At 38.2% G+C, this 13376-nt stretch overlaps 2 protein-coding genes across 3 annotated transcripts; both read right to left on the reverse strand.

Moving 5' to 3' along the window:
• Positions 1-661: 661 nt before the first annotated feature.
• LOC105059905 (uncharacterized) lies at positions 662-2526 on the reverse strand. The gene has a single exon (XM_010943411.4). It carries the CDS (start codon positions 2436-2438, stop codon positions 1722-1724), a length of 717 nt encoding a protein of 238 aa, XP_010941713.1. The 5' UTR covers positions 2439-2526; the 3' UTR covers positions 662-1721.
• A 1230-nt stretch (positions 2527-3756) lies between these two features.
• LOC109506755 (uncharacterized) lies at positions 3757-11459 on the reverse strand. 2 transcript variants are annotated; one of them, XM_019855536.3, is made up of 7 exons: positions 11329-11459; positions 10170-10301; positions 9221-9300; positions 8366-8527; positions 4581-4691; positions 4367-4433; positions 3757-4269 (listed from the first exon to the last, which is right to left on the reverse strand). In XM_019855536.3, exons 2-7 carry the CDS (start codon positions 10288-10290, stop codon positions 4007-4009), a joined length of 804 nt encoding a protein of 267 aa, XP_019711095.1. In that variant the 5' UTR covers positions 10291-10301; positions 11329-11459; the 3' UTR covers positions 3757-4006. The 2 variants fall into 2 exon arrangements, with proteins under 2 accessions (XP_019711095.1, XP_073100585.1); XM_073244484.1 differs by having other exon boundaries at positions 11332-11451.
• Between the last annotated feature and the right edge of the window lie 1917 nt (positions 11460-13376).

The following is a 13376-nucleotide window of genomic DNA, read 5'->3' on the forward strand; positions in this document are numbered from 1 at the left end:
TAACATGATGAGCAAGGGGCTCCTAGTGGCTGCAAAAAAAACCAGAAAAGGATATTATATACTGTACTTCACCAGTGTTGCCATTAATCAGTTTCCAGGAATCACTTTAACCTTGCAACATCTATTTCTGTTAAGATCTAAAGCAGCCTCAAATTAATGAAATATGCTCATATTCAAAATGAAAGTATATTTTTTGTAATCAGAAAGAAAGGGAATGCAATTTGTTGGAAAGTAAAGAATCACAAAGGAAATTCCAATGAAGGTTCCTTGGAACCAACCAAGGTTAAGTACCATCATCATGAATCCCATAAGTTACCTCAGCGGAGCATGTAAGTAAAAACAAAATGATCATCAAGTATACAACTGGTGTAGCAGTCATACTAACTTAGATGGTATGGGCTTGTAAAATGAAAATCTGAAAGGCTCCAGAAAGGAAAAGTGCTTGAAATTTTTTTGCTTGATCCTGTGTTGAATGATGTAGGAAGAACAGATATAAGGATTCAAATTGCTTTGGGTTCCTGAGCACCAAAACCTATTGAATCTTGGTTTCTATATCTGCTTGGAAATGTATCAATCATGATCAATAATACTGTGCAACCCAGTTTACTCAGTAATGTCCATCATACAAGCTCTCAAAAGAATATATAAGAAACCATCCCTTTTTATAGACAGATGAATCGGCTCAATAAGCAATACTCCCCTTTTCATCATGATCTTCTTCTTCCTTTTTTTTTTTTTTTTTTTTGAATCTGAAAAGGAGGCTGTAATAACAGCCACCTGGCATTTATTCAGGAGTAAGATATTTACAAGAGTTGGCATGGGGAGAGATTAAGGAGGGATCTCACCGCCCGGACAATAGGGAAAACGGGAATAAAATATAGAGATGGGTTTCATCCACAGGATCATGCAGTAACAATCAAAAAACAGAGGACAGAGGTGAGCTTCAGAACTTGTTTGACACTTCTCAAAAGGACGTAAGACCTTGGGTTGCAGAACCATGATGGGTGCTCTTTTTGATGCGGTCATATTCCATTCAGAGCTTCCAGGAACGCCTTCATATGTCACCAAATTTTTCCATGCTCAACCATCATATTTGCATGACAGAGGATAGAACATTGATTGAAGAGCTGAATTTCTTCCGGAAGAGATGGAGGCTCGTTTGTTGAGAAATATTCTTACATCCCTCTGCTTCCAACGGGACCACGTTAACACTCCTATTAGCATAAGGATCACAGGTCCTGTGCTCTTCATGAAGTCCCTTTTTGTCCAATCCAAACACAATCCCTCAAAACATGCATGTAAATTTAGAACTCCCATCATAGAACAGGCTGTCTTCCAAATGGTGCCAAAGAATCTGCACTCTTAGAACAAGTGATCAACATTTTTGTTCAACTTCCGAGACTATATATCCCAGGTATCACTTGACTTTCAGCGAGATGCAGAGTCCCCACAAAAGATTGGCAACCTGCATTTGATTCCTCTAGTGTTAAGAAAACTATACATGGAGGAGCAAGTGAAGCGCGGCTACTCTTAGCCACTTTCCACGCCACCCTGCCTTCCACTCTGTCAAATGAAACCAAGGTAAGCAAGGAGAGCAGCTGGTTCAGTTGTTCCCTAGTTTCAGCGAGTGCCTCCAAGAAGGTCTCAATTTCCATTGTATCGTACGTTGCATCACGAGCAGTAGTGATATGCAAGAAAAAAGATCAGGGGCGTACGTTGCATCATTCTTCCCACTCCCTAAGCAACCGATCGAGCACCTCCACGGCGCCACCAAACCCATTTCCCTCCTCCTCAATGCACTTCAAAGCAGCATCCAGCTTCCGGGCCTCGTCGATCCGGGCCTCCCGCAGCATTCCCCGATACACCGCCTCCCTCAAATCGGCCCCCGGAGAGACCCCATCCCCCACCATCTCCTTCACCGCCCGCAGAGCCTCCGCCATCCTCCCGAGCCGACAAAACCCTCTGATCGTAATCCGGTAGACCTCGGGATCCGGCCGGCAGGGGGAGTCGGGCCGGCAGAGCCAAGAAAAGACCTTGGCGGCTTCCTTCGGGCGGCGCTTCTCGAAGAAGACGGAGAGGAGAGGGGAGCAGAAGGGGAGGGGGGAGGGGCGTCGGGGGTGATGCTTGAGGGCGGTGAGGAGGGCCATGGTGGGGGTGAGGTCGGGGTGGGAGGCGAGGCGGTCGACGAGGGCGGGGATGGGGAGGGCGGCGAGGGGAGGGCTTGCGAGGAGGCAGGCGTCGAGGAGGCGGACGGCGTCGGCGTGGCGGCCGGCGTCGCAGAGGCGGGGTACGAGCCGGTGGACCTCGGCGAGCTCCTTCTCGGTGAGGGAAGCCGAAGGGTTCTGAGGGGGAGGACAGGAAGCAGTGGAGAGGTAAAAAGGGAATGGTTTGGAGAAGGGGGATCGGAGGAAGAGGGGAGGCGCCAACGCTCTTCTCATTTTTATTTCTTTGATTCCAGAGAGAGGAGAGAGTGAGGGAGCGGACTATCGGCAACCATGGGCAGGAAAAAGGGTTAAAAAGAGCGGATTTCGATCCTGTCTGGATGGGTCGAGCCAGAAAATTTTTTGTATTGGGGCTTTGGCCCCTCGACTGGAGTTTTCCGCTTAGGATCAAGACCGGGTCGTATTGTTTAGCCTAGATTTTAAATTAGGGTGGCAATTATAACCGATCCATCGGAATATTAATCCGATCTAATCCAAATAAAATAAATTTTATCCAACCTATATAAACTTCAAATTAAATATAAATTTTAAATAAAATTATTCAAAATAAATTTGAACCAGATATTGATAATGCTATACCTCACTGTAAATTCAATCCGACATAATTTTAATTTTATTCTGTCATTCAAAATTATAATTATTTTATAATATTTGCATCATGAATTCCTACCCAACCCGTTCTGACCGCTCCAATTTATCTTGTCTGTCCAATTCAATTTGATCCAACTTGAAATGCATGCAAAATAAGTATGGATACGAGATTTTTAAATGATAGACTAGCACTTGTATTGGCCAAATAACCAAATTCAACCTATGACTATCCCTATTTTAAATTAAGTTAAGCATGGATCAGAACTTTGATTGGGCTTGGATCATGATGGTTAGGTTGAACTGAATCATTACTTCAGATAAGCATCTTATGAGTATTTGATTTTTTAATCATAATTTTCTAGTTTGCCTTAAGAATAATTTACTAAGAGTTGTAAAGCTTGAATTAGGTAGCCTAGGTCAAGTGGAGCAAGTATGGGGCCTTGTAAGTTAGCCCATGTTCTGTGTGAAATGACTCAATTAGTCATGAAGGTCAAGTCTGGTTGGAAATGGGTCTAGAGATGTCAACCCGATGTTGGATTGGTCAAATATGGATCATTAAGAGATAGAGAACAAGGCGAAGTAAGATAATTTTCTTTTTTTTTGTTAAAAAAGATGGAAACATATACCGGGAAGACATACTGAAGAATTTATCAAAGGCCAACTCTAAAAGTTTGCATCGTAACAATCATAGGGACACAAATGGGTCGAGTCAAGCCCATGAGTCAGCTGAGCTCCCGACTCAGTTAGATCCAACCCAATCTATAGTTGAAGACCCACACGAGCTGAGTCACGTTCAAAAATTGGACCCAAAGGTCAGTCTGTCCCCCTCTTTATTTTTTTTAATGCAACCCAGCCCATAAATCAGTTGGATCGAAAAGTAGCCTGATCCGACCCAAAACCTCATTGGACCAAACTCAAAAAAATCATATAAACCTTCTCCTCCTTCGCTCTCAATATGTTTCCCCATTCATTGAGTGAACTCAAATTTAAACTGATCAATTCATACAATTTAATTTCATCAAGATCTACTTAGAATTAAAGAAATGGTGACGCAGAAAGTTTGGAATAACAAGCACCACAACTGTGAGTAGATCTAGGTTGGTTTTACAGAGGTTTGTTGTTGATCTTTAAAAATTTCTAATGTTCAATGACTTTCGCGAGCAAACCGAAAGAAGAAAAAAACAACAGAATGTTCAAGCTGTCGCAGCCTCCTTCCGTTTCCGGCCCCACCTTGGTGTGGTCTCGATAAGCTGATGAGGAACAAGCTGCCTCTCCCGCCTCGTCAACTTCTTGAAGTTGCTGACCCTCAGCTTAGCAATCTTTGCCTCCTCTTCAGCTGTGATCTCCCTCACCACCACTGTCAGCCGGCATTTGGGTCTCACCATGATCCCACTCCTCCCTTTGGCATGGTATGACAGCCTCTTCAGATAAATCCCTTTTCCAACAAAGGCTTCATCTATAGAAGGAAAAGGTAATTACAAAAGAAAATTTTAATTGAAAGGCACGTAGCTATCCATTTTTGCCCCTCCACTGGTATAAGAACATTCGCTTACCAACAATGAGACGATCAGGGTCCAATCCATGATTATGTGCTGCATTGGCACGGGCTGAGTGGATTACCTGTAGTGGTTTAGATGGATGATTATAACTAGCTGAGATATCATATGCTTTCCCAGTTCAGTGGGAGAAACAAATTACAATCATAAACACTGGAGAAATATGAGTCAAAATCTTTCATGAACAAAATATTATGCAAGTACATAGCACCTGATAGACTGTCTTTGCAGCTCTTTTTACAGTTACTTGCAGCTGCAAAAGAGCATCTTCAACCTGCATTCCACGAACCAGTTTGGCCACCAGATTGACCTTCTTGGGACTCTGACACCGCCATGCATAAAAATATGTTAGAGATGGAAATGTAATAGAAAACCAATAGCCGAAGGCAGAACAGGATAGGCATGTAGTCTCAACCTCCAGAACTCATGACTGTGTCAATACTGTCATCATCTACACAAAAACTTCACCTTTCAATAGAGGCATGCATAAAGAAGCATCTGAAATTAACTAGCCGTGCAAGCAGGTTCAAAACAATCTTAAATATCGAGCTAGCTGTATGGGGTTAGCTTAATGGATCATGGTGATTTATCAAAGCTTGAGAATGATTTACAGCTGCCTCCTGAGTTGATGGCAACACAAAATGATTGATGCCAAATTCCTGACCAAGGCAACTCTGGGGAAAAGAGGAACCGACAAAGAAACCTAGGCGGCCGAGTGTGAATACGTACCTCCTTATTGGTCCTATAATTTTAGATCATGCACCCATGAGACTGACTTTCTAAGGTTACCCTAAACTGGAAATTGTCTCGATTTTTTCGCTTAAAAGCAAGGTCTTATGTAGGAATTGGCATCTACATTTGAGGTGCAAATTACAAGCTAACAAGATAACAAAAACACAACTCCCAATGGGCAAGTTCTAAGCAATCTCCAACAAAAAGGATGCATGACAAAGCAATTGATAGCATCCAAAACTGCAGCCATGGAATGGGACTTGACATGGTGCATATCAAGGCATACATCATGAGGCAAGCAAATGATGTCATGCGAAACTACAGCAGAACATAGGAACTGATATGGCATGCATCAAAACTCAACATTTAAAGGGCACTATATACTGACAATTTAAAACAACTGGCTTCTTAAAACAGTTATCCTTCATGCACTGCTCTGAGAATAACTCTAAGACAGCCTTCTGATTCAGTGAGGAAGCTAAAAATGACTGAGTAAAAATGGTATTGCTATATAATCATAGACTTTATTCTTCAAAACAGTCAGGTGTTTTTTCTCCCTATCCCAGAATAACAGCAAATGTCAGTCCCCACTCCCAGCAAACGCAAATAAGACTGGTTTATGAATAACAATTCTGCTTGGGAATATAAATATCTATTTCAGGTTTAGTGTCAGCCACCCAAATGGGACCTCAAAATCATAACTCATTTAACTACCTGGTAGCATGAAAACCGAGAGAGAGAGAGAGAGAGAGAGAGCAGGGTAAAAGGTGAAGATGAGGCTGAAGAAAGTGAAAGAGAATGATTATTCGGCCTGGCTTTGAAAAATAACTTGGAACACAAAACATTATGTTACGAAAATTGTCTATAGCTTACAACATCAAAGGCCACTGAAACTCTAATGGTGAAGCATTATATTTGTAAATACTAAGAAGATGGGGAAGAAAGAAGATGAAGGATATGATGAGAGAGAAAGATAGAGAGAGAGAGAATGGAAGAAGAGGAGAATTACCATGATAATAATAAAGAATCCCACTGATTTTGAGTGGGCATGGCTTTTGACAAGTCTTCTGTTAGGACTATTTTAGGTTATGCAAGCTTTGATATGAACTCTTCTGATTGGGAATGCTTTCTAGGTCATCTAAGTAGAACATTCAAATGAATATTTTAAAAAGCTGGAATTTAAATTAAAGAGTTATGCTAGAATTTTTGCTTCAACTAAAAGCTGGTCTTAAGGTGCTGCCTCCTATAAAATAAAAATAATAATAATAAAAAACTTATTGCTACAAACCCTTCCATCTTAGACCCTAGAACTTTGATACCATAACCTTCTTAACCATCCCAAAGCCATAAAATCTCAACAAATAGTCAGTCTTCCTCTCAAGTTAGAGTGAATCACAAAGAATTCTACCTAATATATGTGTGTCTGTGTGGGTGACACACACAGAGAGATAGATGGATAGAGAGATGAAGTCTCATATTCCAAAAACCTAAAAAGCATGATCCACCCACAGATCACATCAGAAACCATCAAGAATAGTTTTAAAAGCAAACCTTGCTATTCAAAGTAGTAATTCCAATTTTGGTGATTATTATAGACATCATCATGAGAGCATCTTAAGGGTGCAAGTGATCATCCATTATATGTGACTGAGCAAAAATTTTGCAAAAGAGCAAGATTTTTTTAAACAAATATTTTTGCTGCATTCAGTAAGACATGCTAACAATATGCTGTTAAGATGATGTCCACTAAATATGGAACTGATCTTTAACAGGCGAGGAAAATTGTTCCACCACAGCTAGGAAAGGAATAAAACACAAGCAAAAGACCAAAGAGTTAAAGCAAATTTCTTCAACAATTAAAGGATGAGAAAATGTAATATATTGTTAACATGAGGATATTCCTACTAGATCCTCATCAATTCGACAGGCATTTACTTTATCTGCTCCACACAATGAACAGAAAACAAATAATCCCAGTTTGCATAGTTGAAAATATCAACAATTGTGTAAATCATAGGGTGCCGTTTAAAAATTTTAGATGCTCAAGCATTTGCAGTACAAAGAGCAGAGTTGTTTACTGCACCCAAGTATTGTACTAAATTTGATCCTGGCCAAGTTTGAATCTTGAGATTGACTTGTTCCTTGCAATCAAGTAATGATTTCCACTCCAAACTTTACTCATGGACATGAAAAGAAATGACCAGAAGACCATTAAGACCATCAAGAATCTAAACGAATTTTTCACTGATCCACATCTTAAGCAAGAAAAGCGGACTCATGCAATACAGGTGTGCATCAATCACATCTCTGCAGCCTACAAATATGAGGTTTTTTTTTTTGTACTTGTTTTTTTATCAAACTCCTGTAATACTCCCAACCCCCTTTCTTGATGGTTTCTGATGCACTGACATGCAACTGTAAAACAATCCAAAATGCATTAACCTATGATATTAGTTCTTCAACTGAAAGATATTGCATCATCTAACAATTTCTTTAACCTCAAAGCAAAACACTTATAGTACAAACAATTAATTAGGCTAAACAGCACAAGCAATGAACCTCAAATGTATCACACTTTGTGTCAAATCAAACTGATGGAAAGTCAAGCTAGTATGCAGCAATTAATTCTTTTTTCTCCAGGCCAAAAATTCCATTAATTTTAAATTGCAAAGCACTTTAAAGATAAACACTAACAATCCCTGAAACTGCTATTGCACAATGTTACTTGGACACGTGACATGGATGTCAATTATCCAAGTGTCTAGAAGAATCCAATACATGAATCCTATAAATCATTCAAGTGGACACATCTGTATCTCATATATGTATGTGTAAATATGTATTGATGTATGCATCTAATGAATAATAAGCTAAACAGATTATTTAAGTAAATAAAATTTGATAAAATGATCAGTAATTGTTAGGTTAGAATTAACAGCTTTTGTATACAAGTGTGAAACGAAGACACATAATGATGACAATATCATAACTTGATAGAATGAAGTGTCAAGGAGTGTCATGAAATGTCGCAAGTGTCTCAAGTGTCCAAGTTCCTAACACATCAAAAAATCTAAAATTTGGAGTGTCCAGGCAACACTGCTCTTGGGCAGTAAGAAAGTTAGGTCCCATGCTCTCTAAAAGTAAATACAAAGCCAAGGCCTCCTGTACATAGTGCAAATTCCATGCATTCAGCAATAAATGGCTAAGGGATCATGATGAGAGTGCAAAAGACCACATTCCATGTTATGTTAGCACTGATCGCACCTGTCTGATATCCTTCTTAACAGCCTGTACCCTCAAGGGTTTAGAAGCCACAGTCTTTTTTTCTGTTTTCCCTCCATCTCCCATGACTGGTGTCAGAGGGGAGGAAATAGGCACCATGCTTGCATCTTCTTCAGCCAACAAATTCTTTGAACTGAATATTCCCTGCAAAAGCATAACATGAGACCAAACTTACAGGATTAATAATTATATTCCACACAACTATGATTTCTGAAAGTAAATGAGGGCACAACTACTGAGAGCACCTGGCAAGGCAACTGTATTGCAGAAGGAAAATAAAATCAAACACAATTTGTGTGATATGCAGGATTCTATAATAGCACTACCATCATAAGAAGGAGACACAAAAGAAAAAGACTAAAATTCCCATGCCAGATTAGTATGAAAAAGCCACAAGTCATGAGTCAATACTCAAAATTAGGAAACGTAAGGTATCATGGTTGATCTCCCAATGCATCCAAAGAGATGACGGACAAACTGAAAAAATCCCACATGGGTCTTGACTAAGTGTGGAAGGGCCATAACCCATGAATCATCCTCAAAATCAAGAAACATGTAGTGTAATTTATAATGCTTCTAAAGAGATGATTATGCAGACTAAAGGAAACCTATGCATAAGTAGGAAAGCACATTTGTATAATAATTAAATTCCCAAAATGTCAAAATGCCTGGGAAAAAAGTTTATGAGGTTCATTGGACGTGATAGATGAAAAATAACCAGGTCTTCTATTTGCCAATACCCAACTATATGCGTCAAACTGCCCCAACTATTTGGAAACTGAAAGCAGCATGTGAATTGTTTTGCACAAAGAATAATTAAAGGCATAAGATGATTACTGAGTGTTGCACAAATTGATAGAAAGGTGTGGTTCTTCTGGTAGAAAGATCAGATGCTCTCCACAGATGTTTACATTGGCCTGCAATGATTTTGTATGTCACATTTGGTAGAATTAATTCTCATCAGAATGAAATGCATCGGACAGAAAGCAGCTGCACTAAGAAACTATCTTTAAAAGCAGCTAAAAAAATAAAATAGGAAACAGAACAATACTATAAAACATCCTAAAAAGTATATCGGGTTAGTAGCAAAAAGTGTAGAACTATACATCCAAGCGTCAGTGCATGACAGAAAGATTTAGATAGATAGGAAAATGCGTACCTCTGAAACTAACTACTAGAACAGTAACTTAAATGTGGAAAGTAAAAAGGGCTATATATAGATACTGTTATAAGTGAATGCAAATTTGTCAGATTCAAAAAAAAAAAAAAAAAATGCTGCCCTCAATGTTAATGCTCCAGACTTCAGAACTGAGAGGTTCTTAGAAAGTTGAAATTGGCTGTCACAAATGAACTGTCTATCGAAAGGTCAATATATGTATTACTTCAGACTTTACTTATAGCTTCACCCTTTGGATGTGCAATGACAAAAAATTATACTAACAGAATCATTCGCTACAGCAGAAGCTTCGAAGACCCCTTCTTTTACTAATATTTCTTCAGAAAGATCAGAAAATGACAGGTCAAAATCATTCAATAAGATTAATTTTAGGATTATGGGATGAAAATAGGTGATTTATGAGGCAAGGTCAGAGGCCTGAAGCATTTTATATATTGCAGAATAAATGGCTTGGCTAAAAGTTAGCTTGAATTTCTAACCAAAAAAAAGTTAGTTCAAATTATTATAAATTATAATCATAATAATCAAATCTTGTCTTTGTACCTATGGAATAAAGAAAGTTTTAAAGATGAGTTAAAAGAAAATGCTATGCAGAATATCGAACATTACCCAGTAATGGAGAAGGCTTTGAACAGGTGCTATATAGAAAAGCAGATGATCCACGATTTTGCTCCACCATGGTGGCAGCATGGCGAAGGACAGAGCGCAGACACCTTTGCCATCCCACCATGACTACAAAACCTGGGCAGGTTTGTCCAATCAATTTTCTATAAGATTCACTTGCTCAATTGTATCAGCATACAAGATACAAGAAAAGAACCAATTGCAGCAGCCTATTTCACATATATTAATACCAAATATGCATCGGAAAACAACCACATGTTCATCCCCCAAAGATATCATATGACCTTAGGAGATCACATAAGATGTTAATATTCAAAATAAGATCAAATATGATCATTCAAATACTTTGGAGACTATAAGTGCTGGAATGTGAAGGGCATATTATTTTTACAACATATCCATCAAGTCCTAAGCCCTCAAGATAGTAATAGCATTAATAAACGTGCATAATTTTCACAAGTTATCTGTACTTTATGGTGATGATAAATCTATATACTTCAAAAATTCACAAAACAACATTATACATCAAATTCAAAAACTTGTTACCTAACCACGTAAAAATAACAGAAAATGCATTTGGATTTATGTAAACAAAAGTTACTTGTTTTAGTGGTACCAGCAGATATGCTCAGATTTATTCACAAAAAGACAACATCTTAAGAAGGAAAAAAAAAAAAAAACACAAAAACTCATTCCCAAAATTTAGAACATCACTACGAATGCATTTAAATTTGCGTAACTAAAGGTGCCTTACATGGACTGATTCACGTGAGAAAATCTTTTAAAAAACCGATGCTGATGTCTTTCCGAAATTACTTCAAAACTTTCACAAACTAAAGCAACTGAGTCGACAGTTGCAGCCGCAAAAAACCTCGAGATGTCATAATTCAAAAAATTTAAAAAAGTCGAGCTCCTCCGTCCATCTACATCATTACCGGTACAAGAAAACAATGTAAATCTATTATCTTTATGAATCCTATATATTGGATAATTTTCCCACCTACAAACCTCAACAGAGAGTATCTCGATCTCAAAATCCCAAATAGAAAATAAGGAGTAGAGAAAAACTCAAAAAAAAGTGTGCGCGCGTGACCCCAGAGAGGTGAACGAGAGATAAGGAGAAAGAGGGGGGAAGAGAGAGAACCACTCGGTGGCGAGCGGACGACGGACGGCGGCGCTTCCCAAGCCGGGCGGTGGCGGGTTAAGAAGAGGAGCCGGAGTTCTGCCCTCGGGTTGAGACCTAGGGGCGCGGTGAAGGATTTTGGTAATCGTGCCAGTTAGGCCGGGTTAACCCCAACCCAATCCACCCGAGCGGACCTGTAAATTTGGATGAGCTGAGCCTGTTGGGCCTTGACCCGAACTGAAGCCGGGGTGATCCTACCGAACCTGTGTCTCCCCATACTCCTGGGTTCTTTTTTATGGAATAAGAACTCATCATTTTACCATGTAATCTAATCTAGAATTGAGCTACAATATTATGAATATATTGCTACATACTACCACAGAAAGTACGCCAAAGTTGATGTTGCTTTTTCTCACATTTGTAATCATTCCATGATTCAAAATCAGCATTTGCCAAAGATCTCCCAAAGCTCATCTGGTGTCTCATGTCATCTTCATAACAATTGTCATCATTATTGTTATAGCAATTATGATAGCAATTATCATAACCAACAAAAGAATGATCACTGTTGTAGCATCGAAGGGGATACATTATACGATTGATTATCGCATAAAACAAAATAACATATGATTATTGAAAGGCGTGAGATGAAGAACTAATAGTATAATTAATTGCGAACACCTAAGTAAACTATAGAGTTAGTTAGACCTTCCCACTTGGGGGGAGAAATAAAATTGAAAGATACATAATCCTTTTCCATATCAATGTTGACATCGGCCGTCTGTGAGTGTAGAGTGTGTGAGAATCTGAATAAAATTTTCTTTTTTTTTTCTCCTTTTATGATCGAAAATAATATTTATTTACAGCAATAACTTTTGTTTTTTTGGATAGTTTGTTGCCATGAGAACCTCATCTTGATAGTTTCAAGCAATTCTCAGTATATCTATTTTTATAATTAATTATTTATATATAGCCGGTCATACGAGTGACAAGTGACCAATCACAATCTCTCTAATTGTCTATATGCAACTCAATAAATCTTGGTCAATGCATTTTATTTACCGTAGTTGTCACTAATTGGTAATTTTGGATAGAAGCACCTAAGCCCAATTCAATTCTAACTAATTTCTTGCGTACCTAACCCTACCCAAATTCGACGGTTTTGTTCCAACCACCCAATCGAGAGGATACCTAGCCAGTACGTTGCCTGTTTGATGCATGGGAAATTTTTGCAATGCTTTTATAAGCACCGGTAGCTAAAAAAACTTCTGAATCAAGTATGCTAAACTAAATCAAGCATAATCACATGTTTTATAGTGTTATAAAAGTTGATTTAATCTAACTAAATATTAACTACTTATTAATTCCAAACATGGCCTATCATCTAGTGGTTAAGCAGTTAAAAGAGTTCTTTACGTTCTAGTAAGAGTTGGCTACCTCCCTTTTGTAGCATCATATTTGTCTGTAAATATTATTCACAAAAAATTTATAGAAATCTCTCTCTCATACTACAAATATAAATAGAAAAAGAAAAAAAATCATCCCTTGCATCACTTATAGATAATTGTAGTTTATGAAGTTAGTTCTCCATGTGGTGGTCCACAAACATACAGTGCATGTCATGAATTATATGAGTATATAAAAGCATTTCTTATTTACATGTTAAATGCAAGATGTTTGATGCATGCACATAGACGTTCATATTTATTGTTTTGGTTCCTAAACCTAGAACAATGGAAGCAGAAGCATGGTATAGAGGGCAGTACTTGTTGTCAAGGATAAGTTGCAAGCATCAGAGAGCTAACAGTAGCTATGCATATTACTTCAAAATCTCAAAATTACATTGAACAAAGTAATTTTTTACAAAATTTTCATTTTTACGTTATTTATTTTCCACTAGTGCCATACTTGAGTTGAGAACTAAGTAATATAGTTCTGAACTTGTAATATATATTAGCTTTGACTAGATGCCATCATTGAAGTTCTTTAATGAGGATACCCAACAAATGGAAGATAGTTTTTCAAAGTAATAAAAGCTAGTTTGGAAAGAGCTTCATGCAAGCTTTACA

Source organism: Elaeis guineensis, chromosome 10 (assembly GCF_000442705.2).
Source record: "Elaeis guineensis isolate ETL-2024a chromosome 10, EG11, whole genome shotgun sequence".
Taxonomy (NCBI): Eukaryota; Viridiplantae; Streptophyta; class Magnoliopsida; order Arecales; family Arecaceae; genus Elaeis; species Elaeis guineensis.

What these genes read in the sequence shown, in the direction of transcription:
- LOC105059905 (XM_010943411.4), bottom strand. Translation starts at nt 2,438, where the DNA reads ATGAGAAGAGCGTTGGCGCCTCCCCTCTTCCTCCGATCCCCCTTCTCC.
- LOC109506755 (XM_019855536.3), bottom strand. Translation starts at nt 10,290, where the DNA reads ATGGTGGGATGGCAAAGGTGTCTGCGCTCTGTCCTTCGCCATGCTGCC. An exon ending in AAAGCCTTCTCCATTACTGG is followed by an intron (nt 9,301 to 10,169) that starts GTAATGTTCGAT and finishes AAATCATTGCAG; the next exon opens with GCCAATGTAAACATCTGTGG. An exon ending in CTGCAAAGACAGTCTATCAG is followed by an intron (nt 4,434 to 4,580) that starts GTGCTATGTACT and finishes AAACCACTACAG; the next exon opens with GTAATCCACTCAGCCCGTGC.